At 38.0% G+C, this 15637-nt stretch overlaps 1 protein-coding gene across 3 annotated transcripts in view; it reads left to right on the forward strand.

Annotated features, from left to right (window-relative positions):
* Positions 1–714: 714 nt before the first annotated feature.
* Positions 715–15637, forward strand: part of LOC107696539 (zinc finger transcription factor Trps1-like) — a 134250-nt gene continuing 119327 nt past the window's right edge. Inside the window, exons 1-2 of one of the 3 annotated variants that reach the window (XM_016496905.1) lie at positions 715–1001; positions 5817–6122. In XM_016496905.1, coding sequence (XP_016352391.1) covers positions 6110–6122 — 13 coding nt within the window. In that variant the 5' untranslated portion in view covers positions 715–1001; positions 5817–6109. Of the gene's footprint in view, positions 1002–5152; positions 5212–5816; positions 6123–15637 lie in introns of those variants that run through there. The other 2 variants (XM_016496904.1, XM_016496906.1) reach the window with 2 other exon arrangements.

Consider the following 15637-nt stretch of genomic DNA (forward strand, 5'->3'; position numbering starts at 1 on the left):
TATAACTACAGCATGTCAACCCAACTCGCTCTCAAAATTTGGTTGTGACTCCTAATGCCCAACAGTTACACAATGCGGTTGTCACTCTCTTTCATAACCAAACTGTGCCATATTCTGCTGAAGAGCAAAGTTTTATTCTACCTTTAAATGTTGATAAGCTTATTTATTTTAATATCATAACTATGCATGCTTATATGATTAGCTTTTATTGGTGTGTTTGTAGAGATAGATAGATAGATAGATAGATAGATAGATAGATAGATAGATAGATAGATAGATTTTTTAAACTACCATTTTTTTAAGTAGTGTTTCGATTACTGATTATTAATTTATTATATTATCACAAAAACTGTGGTGGCCGCAAGAAGACAGATACGTTGCATGAGACAAACCTCAGCAGCCCGGTTCTGAAAATTCTATTAATATTATAAATTTCCGCTTAAAAATGATTAAATAATTTTATAGTGCATTTAGGATTGTTTTTCTCTGCTCTCCGCCTATCAGAACAGAAGTGCGAACCACCGGTTGAGATCCGATTCTGGTCTAGATTACTTATCTGAGTGTTTCTTCAGCAGTCTATGGCGAAGTTGCAGAATGGTGCCGGTGGAACACCGGAGCTGTTTTAGTGGTCACTGCCCCTTTAAGAGAACGCGCTCTAGGGTGGCGCTTTCCTCCGCAAGGGCTTCTTGATATTAATAGTGTTGGTGTCTTGAAACTGACGTAATGCTTGGAGTCTGAGGTCCTGACAAGCGATAACATTTCTGATAAAGAACTGAGATCACTGCAAAAACCAACCTCCTTTTTTCCATCCCAGACTCAGGCGTTTTTACTATTAAACACAGTCTCCCAAGATTTCACGTGTACGGGAGCAATCTTACATCCCCATACAAAAGAAATCATTCCCCGAGATCAACAAACAAACAACACAAAGACGCTTCATGGCTCACGCCAAAGCTCCACCATCTTTCAGACTGCAAAGACTATTGCAATTTAATCAACAGGTAAGGAGAAAGCGACCCAATGAGCATTGCGATCACGGTAGAAGAACGATGTGGATTTTAGCTGTAGTTCCTGATGGCTTTTAGGGGGAGAATGTTATGTAATGTTGAGAAGGGCGAAGGGATTTGGTGATGAATCAGTTGAGTACTACGTTGCAATGAAAATAAGAGCACGGCTCTTCGGATTTCGGCGTGCCATTTGGGTTTTGAGGCTAAATTGCAAATTGAAATTGGCGACTTGTTAGCTCCCAGTAGTTGAGATTAAACACACGAAGAGGTTTTTGGATTACTTTTTCCTTCCCATTTCTTTTCAGCTATTTCAATCTGTGTTGCAATGGGTTGTGCGCAAGATAATATCCAGAATGTAGCAATATCGTTTTTTTGTGTTTTCTTGTACATTCAAGTTAAGCCGCGAGGCGCCTTTTATTTGCATTGTTTATGTGTAAACCGGTTGCACTGCGAGCTAAAGTAGCTAAACGGCGCATAACTAAAGTTGTAGAAAGTTTCATTAGTGTGTAGGCTACTGTTTTTGCGTAAATGATGCTTCAAGCTGAATGGCGCTTTCCACACAAACTTCGAAAACTTTCCGTGACTGATGTACGATAAGAAAACGCGTAGGTATGGCAACGCACTGAACGTTACACTTCATTTTCCACATACAAAGAGGCGCAGGTTGTTTACATGACAGTCCATGGTCTTTACGGGGTTTTTTTTTAATCACTATTTTGCGTTTTTATTCGAAGGCAGGTAGCGAAAAGATGTATTTCTGTTTCACTGCGTTCTTCGAGGCGATGGAGACGTGCAGCAAGTTTCTGAGGAAAAGTTTATGAATAGCGGTAACGTTAACGAGCTCCTGACTTTATACGAGTCCTATTCTCTCATTTGGAAGTGCGTTTTTGTTCATATACAACTAATGGTAACACTTTTTATTTGTTACAGTAACTGTGTAGACAACTTTCGCACTTAGGTGTGTTTGGGGGGCTGTAGTTCACAGTTTCTTGCGGCGTGATGGCGCTTATCACTTTCCAAAACGTTTTGACAGAAGTTCAAGGAATTTAAATAGCTCTGTTTTATTCCTCAAAAATGAAGGCATATTTATTGAAATTTTACTTTTTTTTTCTTGGCATGTACAGAAGTCGTTTTCCCCTTATCTTGTTGATGTTATTCATCAATAGAAACTTTTGTACAGACGACAGGAACACACTTCCAGTGTTCTAGTTATTTCCAACAAGTTTTAAGGTATTTGTGTGTGGTATATGTGAGTGTTTTCATATCCTATACAGTTTATAACATTGTTTAGATTGTGGGTTGTTGCAATGTTCCTCAGTTCTGCAACTGTGGTATTGTTTCCAGTTAATTTGGTTTTACAGTCACTTTCACATTAGAATATCATTAGTTAGTGGGTGGAAACAAGTATTCATCTTAAAACTGATAAAATCACCCACACTTCACTTAAATGTGCTGTACTGAAGCGTAACCTGTATATGATTGTTATGATACAAAATCCCATGTTGGTTCCAGTAGATGAGTTGCGCTGTTTCCTGTAAACTGTGATAGTTGCCACACTCGGGCAGTCTGGAAATGATATGCTCTCTTTTTCTTTCTGAAATGGTTTGTCGGTAAAGGTTTCTTAATGACGAAACCTGTGCAGGCAAATGCATCTTATCATTTAGAGAAATGTAGAGAAACTCACAACTGTAAACATAGTTTCAGAAACAGTCAATAGAGAATCTCAGCTCTGTCATCATCAGCCTACTGCAGTTGCAATCACTTTATCTTAACTCTTTTTGCAGTTACATGACTATTTTTATTCTTTGAAGATTAAAAAAAAAAATGTCTCCCCACTTTATTTTCGTGCATGAAATAGTTCATTGTCATTTTACATGTAACAACCTAGAGATCAGAAGAAAAATCTCCGTCTGCTTGGAATATTACTTAATTCCTTGTTCATCGTAAACACTCAAATATGTGAATTCGTTCTTGCTATCCATTCAGCAGTTTACTAGATTCAGTTCTCAGTCTACACCGAAGAATAAGATCCACATGAGTTGTCTGATAAGGGGCGTTTGAAGTGATTGAAATGCTTGAGGTGTATTTGAAATGTAAATGACTCCACATCTGTGAGTTCTTTGGAGAGAGGCAATAGATCAGTGCTGTATAGTCAGGAACTTTACGGCTGACAAATGAATTTGGGCCTTGGTGGAGATAGAAAGCAGCAGTGGGGGTCTTCCATTTGTTCTTCGTGGCTTCTGAGTTTGCACAACTTCTTTTTGGGCTAACTTCTTGCTGCACTGTGATTTGCCACTTGTGTCCCTGCGGCAGATTCATGTGGCTCTGGTGCTGTTGAATAAGAAGCCTGTAGAGAAAATACATTGTAGGGGACTTTTTTTAATGACAGAGATATAGAATGGATCTCGCTAACATATTAAATCCAGGTGTTTGCTTGCAAAGAACATATTGTAACTAGCTGATGACTTCAAAGTATTGTAATTTTTACTTTTATAGGTTGTTAGAAAATGACCAGATGATTATTTTTGTATATATTTTTATTCATTTGTTGGTTCAAAGTGAATATACACGTATAAAAACAAAACAAAAAAAGCTATAACAATATAAAAATAAAGAAATACATGTTGCAAAGAATATAGCACTTAAAATTCAGAGTTTTTTTGGCTAGATTGAATAAGATTTTTTGTGTGATTAAAACTTGTTAAAATTATAATATTTTTTTAAATAAGTTTTATGGAGCGGCATAGTATTTTTTCCACTCCCTATATACGGCGACAGGCAAGACTGCAAACTACCATCACTGCTTGTGTTTTGAAATGACGCATCAACGACTTTATAGAAATTCCTTTGTTTTGTTTCTTGTGGTTAGAATTCTCCAAACATGGGAGACAGGAAACTTTAGAATTTTCTTTTGTATCCGCCTGATGAAATGCCAAGGCTTACACAGAAACAGCTCCTAATAATTGGTACCCTTAAAAGCTTTTTTAACATATTTGATTTAGCTTGCATATGAATAGCTAGTCTTTTTTCCTCTGGATTTTCAAGAATAAAAGAGCCACAGTTCACAGAGGTCATCCCTTGTCTCATCATATGCTTTTCATCCTGTTTTGAAGTCACTAAATGGCTCTGGATGTGTGGTATATAGACTTGTTATGGTGAGTTATAGCAGATATGTTGCAAAGACTTGCCTTCTTCATGGATTTTCTCACTAAACTTTCATGCAATATGAATGGGTTTGAAGAGAAATAACGAGAAATGTGCATTTTTGTGTGAGTGAACTCACTTTGGGGTGGTATATGATTCTAACATTGAGAAGGTTTTTGTCATCCAAATTAAGTGCTTTAAATTTAAGTGTTTCTTTTGTTAGAAGAAATCTTGTTCTCTTCCCTTTTTTTTTCCTCACACCCTGTGTGGGAATTAAACAAAAGGACCTTTGACCTGTGGTGTCATAGCAACCTCCTTTATCCGGTGAAAAACTATAGGTTTAGCTTCTACACATATTTATTAATATTATATTTTGATGGCTAATTTCTACATGTCACAAATGGAACTCAAGTGTATTTAACAACTCCTCCAGATAAGAGACGGTTTGGGTCTCTGACTCTGTCAGAGCTGTTTGACATCACTTGTTAGGCTAATTATGGCGCGTGTAATATTTTAGTGGTTAGCGTACATCTGGTAAAGTTTGCTGACTGAAAACTCTTGTATTCCCAGTAGAGTGGTAGGTTGCACTGCAAACGAAGAAAAAGAAATCGAAGTTCCCCTAAATCTTCAATCTTACTCATTAACAAAAACGTACTTTTTTTCTGAGGAATTAAAAAAAACTGACATTGTACTGAATATGCAAGTTAAAGTGATGTGTGATGGTAAACCTTTTATTGGTCGGATGTGTTGACATTTTGCCTGCTTGTGGTTTTTCAAAGCTAGGTTCCAGGTAGGTTTGCTTTTCATATAAGCTGACTTTCCTGAACTTCTATACTAAAATTAGAGTATCAATAACTATTTATTAGGTTAAAAACACTCGTCTTGTTAGCCTAGCTTTATCCCGCAAATGTCCGTGCTCAGCTTCATATCAGAAACTTTCTGAAAGTTTTCAGTTTAGATCTTCCAGCAGTGCCCACTTCCTCTCCTCCCCATTCCGACGTGCTGAGTTTAGTGCGTCCACCGATCCTCCTGTCCGCCGGCCCCTCTGGAACGTTGATGAGTCAGTTTAGCCTTCTTTTTCTTTCTCTCTTTTCCTTTCTATCACAGTGTGTGTTCTTTTGCCTCGCAAACGGGTTTTCGCTTTGCTTTTTGTGTCTTTTTTTTCCTCTCCATCTCACAGTGGCTGAATGTTCTCCATCTGTGTGGTCTGGAGGCTGGTGCGGTTGACTATTGCTAACCTGACACAGGTTGGACAGAATGAGTCGAAGAAAAGGTTTGAGGAGGGGAGGGGGGGAGTTTTCCTTGAGAATGTTTGTTTTCCTGTTTCCAATTTGGTCGGCCAGAGGGCCCATACTGTCAGAGCTCCCATTCATGAAACCTGCTGTCAGACTGCCTGAGTACATGCCACAGGATTTCTCTCTGCTCTCTATGCGTGTATTGCAGTGTCCATGTTGAGCTTCTTCCAAGATTCTGAGTCTTTTGGTAGATCGTGCTTTTTTTTTTTTTATTGTTCGTTTTTTTATTTTATTTTTTTGATTCCTAAACGTTTATTCAGTGAGTGTTAATGTGTGGCTTTAATATTTTGACTTTCCCTCTTAAAAATGATTCAAAAAGTGCTGTTTACACAGAGCACTTCCTTATTACTAAACGTGCGTTTTTGTTTAGTTACAGTGATCGAGAAGAAGGGCATGGTGTGGTCACCCCTCGCACCCAGGATCATCTGCACCCGTGAGGTCTTCTGAGAAAAGGAAGTACAGGACGGCGCATTTTACAAGCAACGCATGTAGAGCGAGTAAACTTTGTGAACACTGTGGGAAAAAATGGAATGATTTCCAGGCCAGAATGGATGTGGAATAAAGGATACCTCAGTGGGCTCCTCAGGGAAGGGTCTTTGGATACTCTGACAGCTTTGATATCTGCCTACCTGTTGGATTTGAGTGTGATAATGCTATAACCCAATGCTTAACAGAGGTATGTATATGTGCGATTGTGTGTTGCAAAAGCGCAGGGATTTCTGGCAGCGTGTGGCATTGTGGTTTTCGATGCAATTCATGTTGCAAGTCTTCTAAACTAATACATCGGATTAACAGGGAAGGACGTGATTCTTGTCTTCAGGATTTTGATGGTGTTGTGTTTGAGGGTGATGTAGCTTTAAAACTTTATTTATGGTAACTTTTAACCCAGTCTTCCTGTAGTTCAGGGCAGTAATCTAGACCGCTAGATAGCTCAAGCTGTTAAAGTGCTTTGATCTTCAGTAAGGCCATCATCCCCTGCTTTGGCGTTTATTATGTGGAACAGTAGAATTTACTGACTTTCTTTTCCCTGACTTTTTTTGACTGTCTGTGGGTTTTCTCCAGGGTAATAAGATAGGCCACACAAGCAGTATTTTTTTAGTCTGTGGGGGCTTTCTTTGAGCTGTACATTTGTGGACCAGGTGATACTGTGGTCTGGTATTCTTCTCTGCCACTGTGTTTGTGAAACGCTGGACTCGACAGACTTCCTCTCAGGAGATATTTCTGCATCGCTCATAAAATTATGCAAAGTAGCACATAGATAAAATGAAGTCTGTTTTTGTGTGGTTGATTATGTCATCCAATAGTTCTGGTCAAACATTGATAGTTTTTTTTAGATGTTTGACATGTTTTTGCATTTGTTGGTTTTTGTGTTTTAAAGTTGTTATGATGCTCAGTTATTTAGATGCGTCATAAATCGTTATAATTGTATTAAATTAAAAGTGTTATTAGGAAATACCGTTAACACTCCTTTTCGGCTGAGATTTTAATTTTAAAAGTGGTTTGCTACTTGCTCTTTACCGCACATGATTTTCAGTCTCAAGCTAATTAACGTAGAAATGCAATAATCTGAACTTCTAAGAGCGGCCGCATTCTTTGTGGTCTGGGTTGCGAGCAGTAGTCGTTCTTAAATGAGGTAATCTGAGAATGTGTCATAGTGGACTGCTTTCTCCTGTGCCAAAATGTATAATAAACGACCTGTAACGGCCAGTGATTAGGGGATCATGCCTTTGTGAACGTTGCCACAGTGGAGGCTTCTCTCCTGTGCCCTGCTGTTTCAGCAGATTTGCGTAATATTAAACATATGCTATATTCTCCAGTCTGGATTTCAGGGGAAAACCTGCTTGTGTGCAAACGCACATCGCACTGGGATGGTTAAAATGTGCTTGTGCTTGATGGTTTTGGTTGTTGTATGCTTAGACGTGGGGGAGATACTGAATGGCAAGATTAACCCTGGATGGATCCTTCACCCAGAACTCCGACACAGGCTTCTAGGTCAAGGGTCACCTGAGATCCCTGAGTGCTAATATGGGGGTCCAGGGGCCTCTGATGGGGCTTACTGGGTTGTATTGCGTTTGGTCAACATTTTTTCTTTTTTTTTTTTTTAAAGAATTTGTTGCCTGTCTTTTTCAGCATTTTGATGTCTTTAGTGCAAATATTTTTTTTTATATTCAGCTTTTATTTATTTTAAAGACTTTACATTTTACTAGTTGAGTGCATATTTTTAAAATATTTTTTTCCTTCAGTTTTCACTTTTTTTATTTGAATAATAAAAAATATATTAGGATGCTGGGAAGGTTGTAATATTTACTTAACAGCTTTTGTGTTAATTTAGTCATCTGCTTTCAAACGTGAATTGATCTGTTTTCATGACTCGGTTGCAGTTTTATAAGACCCCATATTTAAAATTCTCACCCCTTTTTTGCTAATTTAATTTTAATTTGCTTTAAAAATGTGTGTATTTGTTTTAAAACCATGCGTGCAACCCAGACTAAACCCATAAAAGCTAAAGCATGGCTGTCCAGCCGATGATTCTTTACTATGATTTACTGATATTACGCATTAAGCAGCATGTGGTGTGTTTGCACTTAAGTAGCCTGTATTTTCAAAATGAGGACTTTTTGATCTCTACCCACTTTTAATTGCATCTAACCTACAGTATAGACTTTACTCATATCCTTATAGGTTCAGCTATTATGCACTGGAACATCTCTTTGACTCGCATGCCCGTTTTTGGGTATAAACATGGATTTATGCTATGAGTTAAAGCTTATGCTTATTACTTGTACCTTGCTTTGTATAATTTGGTTGAGTTATGGTGGGGAAATTTGAGTGGTCTGCATAGTTCTCCAGTAGGTGCCTGTGTGATGTATAGCGTGCCAGTGTGCCGAGGGAGGCAGATTTCCAAATGTTTTCATAACGTTCATTTAAAAGTCTGATCATTTGCCTCCACCATTTCTCGGTTTTGCAGTGCATATAGAAATGTGTGACGCAGCAAGACCTTAATCAGCGGTATAGTGCTCAAAAACCAGTTTGTTACTGTTGAGGAATATGATGGCTCTTAGAAAAAGGCTTTTCATTTGCAGGTATAAGCGCATTTAGGAACATGCTGTAATGCATTTTTAAAGTCATTGAATCTTTTTTTTTTTTTTTTTTTCCAGACGTGGAATTAGTATGCGAGCACGAACTGGTTGCCACTGCAATGGAAATTCCAAATCTCTATGCGTTTCAGGCCTGCTAGATAAACAGCAGAGCCTTTACGGACTGAGAGGTGTCGGTCGTGAGTGCGCCTAATGAGACTCGCTAGTTTGACTCCAATTTCTGCCTGTAAGAATACGGTAAGCCGGGTTATTACAGAGTTTTGAGATAGTTGCAAAACGACAGTAATGAGAGAGGACCGAGGAGTGAACCTGCTGGCGAACGGCGAGGAATGGGTCATATCCTCCTGCCAATTAGCCTGATGTTCCTCCAGTCGTATGGCACCTTCTTGCAGTAACCCCAAACCGGCACCAAACTAATCTAATTAGATCGAGAGAACAAAAATGATCCTGGATCACTGGCAGAACGCACAATAAGGGAGCAATTTATTCTCGCATGGTGTTAAAAAAGGAGGGAATGGTTGAGTGCAGGCCTGTTGTTTTTAGCGGATTGTTTCTGCGAGGCCTGCTCCATATGGTGTCGGAGAGGGGAAAAAAGCCCCGGAGAAGGGGGTAAAGAACAAGGGGGCAGAGAGCTTCAGTGAAGCTGCAAAAACAAAACTTCTCCAGTCAACCCTCTCCAAATTAAAGGGTAATGCCGAGCACACCGCACACTCAGGAGTTGTTTGTTTAAAAAGCCAAACTGCATTAATCAACGTCTTCATCTTCATCGCTAACAGCATGATTAATCTGCTGTTTTTCCTCCCCGCCATTCTTTTTTCTTTCTTTCTTTCTTTTTTAAAGTAATTGCCAATCCAATGAGCAGCTTTGACAGAGTGCTCCTGACCAGATTGTTCACACATTGAGTGATTCCTGCTCAGCGTCAGTGCACAGCAATATTATGCTTTTGGTTCAAAGCCCAGGTTCAGTTGAGTAGTGTAATACTGATCGTATTACTTGTTTCAGATACAATAATGCAGCTACTTTAACCTGCAATAACTCTCTGCAACATTTGCGATCTTCTCCCTTCAGACCCTCTCAGAAATACCCTGTTGGCCAACTTTAACTTAGCTGAATAGCGCCTGGAGGCCATTGACAGGAGCTTCATGTATCCTGGCCGTGTCTTTGGCAAACACAAACAGTAGCCTTCTAAAGATCTCTCCATTTGTTTAGCGGAAGTCCCAGAGGCTTGTTACACTCCCCAACCCCCTTCTCTTGTGGCTATCAGATGTTTATCCTCTACAAGGAGGGCAATTTACAAATGTAAGTGTTGTCACAACACAGGAGGAAACAAAAGGCGTCACGTCAGGCAAGGATGCACCTCAGTGTAAGAGCGCCATTATTTTGCAGATTAGGAGGGTTCAGGTGAATGTGGGAGCTTCTCTTAGTTTCACGTTGTGGGAAGGACTGAGGCCATCCAGAGTGGCACAGCTACTGTTTGCTGTGATTTGGCTCACTCCGTTCGGACTGGAGTTCAGGTCTCTCAGATGTCCAGACTGTGTACTTGATGATCAAAGATAGGTTTAGATGTTGCATAATTAAACCTCAAATTATGCTGTTGAGATTTTCTAGTAGGGTTCTGATAAAACAATAAAATATGGTATTTATGGTCGGGTTTGTTTGTCTTTTTTTCTTGTACTAGTAGTGTTTGATAACTTAGCGCTTTCTTAAGCAGATTTAATTTGAAAGTGCTTTACGTTTGATTTCAGGCTTTAAGCAATACATTTTACACTGTTCCCTAACCAGGCATGACATAATAAAGCAAGTGATAAAAGTGATTCTCCTATGGACAAATTTCAAATGTGTTCTAATTGGCTGTTATCCAAGTATTTTTTGACTATGAACTGAAAGGGAAAATGAAAATACTGTCATTTACTCCCCACTCGTGCCATTCTAAAACTGTATTACTTACTTTCTTCTAGGGCTGCACGATTAATCGCATGCGATATTTAACGCGCATCTTATCAGTAAAGCCGGTTCTGTAATCAGCGGTAATTCTCCATCACCTGCGTGCTTTCGTGGAACACAAAAGAAGATATTTTGATAAATGCCTAAATGTTTTTTTTTTTTTTGTCCAAACGATGCCAGCCAATGGGAACCAAAACTGTTTTGTTGCCAACATTTTTCTAAATATCTTCCTTTGTGATGAGAAGAAAAAGTTATACAATTTTACAACATGGGGGTAAGTAAATTGTTTAATTTTTGGGTGTATTATACCTGTACTGTCGCCCATATGTTACACGGCTTTCAGAGTCATTGGATTGCTGTCCTTTTCACACAGCTGCCAATGTCAGTTTCAGTCAAAACACATTTAACACTACAGGACTTAAATCGCAGACAGATCTTGATATTTAACCTGCTAACTCGGTGGTTCCCAAAGTGGGTGCCGTGACAACTGGCTAGGGGTGCCGCAGAATCTTAGCTTTTTTCCAATTTAAACAACCTAAAATAACTATTGTACCATATAATAACCTTTTACAGTATATATTTAAAAAATAGCCTATATCAAAACACCAATATATGAGCTTGTCCAAACGAAAACAAATAAGCGAAAAAACACTGATATATTTCATACTTATTTAAAGTTTAAATATGTATTTACCGCCAATTGGACTGTTCTCAGGAGAGAATCGCCCCATCCGCTCCGCTCAGCTCCGCCCTTTGTACTGGTGCACGCTCAATTTCATACCTATTTCATGCAGTGACTGACAGGACACGAAATTTGTGTTGCTGCGATACTGTGTTGATGGTTTTACCGATGTGAAGCCGCAAGTTCCCGCAACACCTGTTATGTCATTGCCCACCACAGCACCGCCCCCACCGTCGTTTAGATTTTTTTATAGCAATAAAAATAATTTAGTTCACTACAATTAAAACTGAACGCGGCTGCTCAATGCAGCGTGCCGAACGACAGTCGCATCACAGATCAGATCTCATTTATCTCGCGAGGAGAAGCTGACAAGAAGAGAGAGGTGAGACAGACAAGACGATGGCAGAAGAGTTTCAAAACGACATGCAAAAGCGCCTGTTTTAAAAATATTTTGGATTTTGAAAAGCCTGTTGACTTCTGCTATTTATCTAAGGTGATTTTGTAAGTTTTTTAAAACATTCGTTTCTTATTTATTTGGTTCCATCGTGTTTGCTGATTTAAATTAATTTGAACTTTTTTTTTTTACATCAAGTAGGCTATGCCGTGTCTCCAGTCTTTCTTATTCGTTTTGCTAATAAACTTACATTTCTTATTTATTTGGTTCCACAGTGTTTACTAGGGATGGGCGATATCTTATCGTTTGCGATATACCGGTAAAAATTCTCCACTTACTGATCTTCATTTTTGTATAGGCTACCTAAACTTTGTCCAAGTTATTTGTTATTTTATATTAGGCATATAGCATTGTGTATTTTTATTCGTTTTGTTAATAAAAGTTCTATGTTCTACGTTGTATTTTGTTGTTGCTTGAACTGAATTCAAGCAACTGCCGCTAATTTGAAAGTGAAAGTAAAACGCGCACGGCGCTTTTAAGCTATTTAATAGCGAAGGAAAGCGAGGAAAAGAGGGAAAACTCAAACGAATTTAAAACAAACAAAGCTTGACGGTGAATTGCCGCTATTTTGAAAGTGAAAGTAAAATGCACAGGGCGCTTTTACAAGCTATTTAAAATGGAAGGAAAGCTAGGAAAAGAGGGAAAACTGCCCCCCTCTTTTCCTCACCGTCACAACCCTAAATTATACCCATCTATCTCAGAATGCGCCGTCAATGTGCTGTTGCCGTTTTCAACCTCTTTCCATGCACAGATATTTTATTTAAATTTTTTAAGTTATAAGGTCAGGTTTGAACAAAGCAAATGAGAAACTAAAGAAAAAATTTAACTTGAGTTGTTTATTATTATTTAAAGAGTTAAGTATCTATCTTTAAATGTGCTTTTTTCCAATGATTTCCACATGGTTCAAATCAGTCTGTTGACATTTGTCATCCAGTTGTAAAAGACAGATGGTTCATTTGAATGGGTTGTTTCACCTCATATTATGTCTGTTGTGATGCATTCATAAATTCATGCTGCTGTTTATGCTTCATTTGTTGTTTGCTCATGTGGATTTAATTTCATATATGTATGTACACTAGGGGTGTGCGATATATCTCGTCTGCGATAATATCGTAATTGTTGTTTTAACGATGTGCGATTTGACATGCAAAAATCAGTTTAAACTTATTGGGAAAGATTAATTTCTATCAGTATGAACTGACCACCACACAGAATATGAAGAATATTAAAAACATTAGGAGTCAGCTGTCTTCAGCAGTCCTTAAGGTACCAGCACAATAACACACTCAGCAAAATATTGTCTAATTATCGTTATCGATAAAATCCCATAAAATATCGAGATATAATTTTTTGTCAATATCGCACACCCCTAATGTACACATGTACGTTTAGTTTAATTGGGTTGGGGTGCCGTGGACAAAAAAAGTACTACAAAGGGGTGCCATGCTTTCAAAAAGTTTGGGAACCACTGTGCTAACTATCTCTCAGGCATTGGTGATGCATTAGCGCTTCTCTTAGATTTTGTTGCCAAACTCCATTAACTGAAAGTCAGGGGAAAATCAGGACTAAAAAACATGGAATACATGTTCAGGCGTAAGGCTGTTAATGCTGACACTAGGCCTGTTGCAATAATCAATATATCGACTTATCGACTTACTTATGTATGTACATGACCTCAATAATTTTTGGTGACGCAATATATTGTCCATTATATTTATTAATGTCACCATGTTTTTTGCATTCCACTTGTGCCTGTGTCTTTTGCAGCTTCTCATACATAACGTGGTGTAGTTGGTGCTAGTTCAAATTTTAAAAATGCTTCTACAAAAAAGTTTCATCTGCAGATATGGTCTTGTTTAGGGATACGGACATCTGACTGCTAAGTAGGGATTGTGTTTTTCAGCAGTACAGTGCACCCTTAATTTACAGAGAAAAGAAGGTCCGGGAAAAATCTGTAGATGGAAAAATCTCCATACAAGTTCTTTGTGAATTTTTATTTTTTCTACTTGTTACTTTGCACTTTTTGTTAGAAAATATTTATTTACTATTTATTCAAGTTTTTTAAGGTATCTAATATTTTGATACTTAATTTCCATGATCTAAATATTCTTAAGAATTAAAAGATTGTTGTCATTTGGAAGTGTGTTGGCCTTCTTGCATTTTTATGCTGTTACATTATGATTATATATTCAGTGGCATAAAAATGGTCTTTAAAATGACAATCGCACAACAAAAAGTTGTTATTGTGACAGGCCTAGCTGACACCTCAAAAATTATGAAAAGTTAGGGTAGTTTTACAAGTAGTAGAGAAGTTTTGTAAATACAAAAACATTAATAGGCCTATTACTTTTGGGAAAAATGTGTTTAAAATCATGTACACTTACATGAGATGAAGACTTTCATCATAAAAACTTTATCTTACATGTAGCAGTTCACCTCATGATAGGGCTGGGTTTTGACACAAATTTCACGATTCGATTCGATTCTCATTCACAAGCTTGCAATTTGATTCAATTACCGATTCGATTCGATTCGATTCAATATTGATTATTTTGGATATATATCAGGTACAGTACATGTCAAATTTTCTGAAGGAAAAAAAAATTCTCAACTAAAATATACTTGAGTCAGTTGGTACTAGGCATGGGCTGGTATGAGATTCTGACGGTATGATAACCTTAGATAAAAATATCACGGTATCACGGTATTGCGATTACAGCTCTAAAATATGTTATTTTAAACGTCTGGGTAAAAAAAAACAACTTTTTTTTCCCCACTGAACACATTTTATTTTTAGGAAACATATAGAACATTTTGGAACAGTAAACATGTCAGGCTAAATAATTAGAATAAATAATTAAATTCTTCTTAATTAAATGCAGTCACTTAAATGAGCCTAAACCTGCAGCTTAACAATAATCAGAACATAAATAATTTTCTGTAAAAAACAAAATCCCTATAAATGAAAAAAAAAATGCAGTCACTTAAGTGAGCCTAAACCTGCAGCTCAATAATCAAAAATATAATCAAAAGTGGCAAAGTTTTTTTTTTTTTTTTTTTTCAAATGCGTGATTTTGAACAGATGTAAACAACGGCAGGAGGCTTAAAAGTATAGATGTGATACCAGCTAAATTTAATTATTGTACTAAATCGCAGAAAAGTAGGCTACAGTACGTACTAGTGTTGTCAAAAGACCCGGTATTTCGGTACCAAGTCGGTACTAAAAAAATGAAAACGTTACGGTACCATGCTATTCCTCACTCTGTGAAGTAACGTGAGGGAGGAAACTAGTTGATGTTAGCTAGTTAATTAGCCATGTTATCTGCCTCGGTAGCAAGCCAAATAGTATTTATTTCAACACTGAAACAAACGGTGGGTGGGTCTCTGTCTTGATTGGGTATGAAAGAGGGAGAAATGAAGATGACACAGATATATAGTTTATGTACGACCTGGAAGTATTTATTTAGCGATCGGCGCTAAAATGTCATCTGTACGGAACATCGTTTTGTACGGAACATGGTTAGTCTACGTTACCCGATAAATTCCCATACGACAGACTTCGTCTTTTTCGACGGGGGAAAAAGTTCCAGGGATTCATCTCCTTCAGCCATCCTACACACAGGTGACTCCGCTCGCACCAACCGGAGGGGGAGGGGTCGTGACTCGCTACACTCTTCGCTGCACACAACTGAGGGAGTCCTGCACTTTCCGTTTTTGACGACACGTAAAAAAACTGCGCATACCGCAGGAACGGTATAACGGAAAATTTTAGTGGTTTTGAAACCGTGACTTTTCCAAACCGCGGTATACTTTGAAACCGGTTATCGTCCCATGCCTAGTGTGAATGTAATTTAGACTGAGACAGTATCACAAATAAAAAGAGGGTTGAGTCCTCTTTAAAGTTCAGGTACAAGTCAATTCACTGACTTCTTTCTCATTTAAGTTTTCTTAGTTAAGAACATGGGTTGGAGCTCTTAATTTTGAACTCTCAAAGTGCATTAGATAGAATAATT

Source organism: Sinocyclocheilus anshuiensis, unplaced genomic scaffold (assembly GCF_001515605.1).
Source record: "Sinocyclocheilus anshuiensis isolate Anshui unplaced genomic scaffold, SAMN03320099.WGS_v1.1 scaffold590, whole genome shotgun sequence".
NCBI lineage: Eukaryota > Metazoa > Chordata > Actinopteri > Cypriniformes > Cyprinidae > Sinocyclocheilus > Sinocyclocheilus anshuiensis.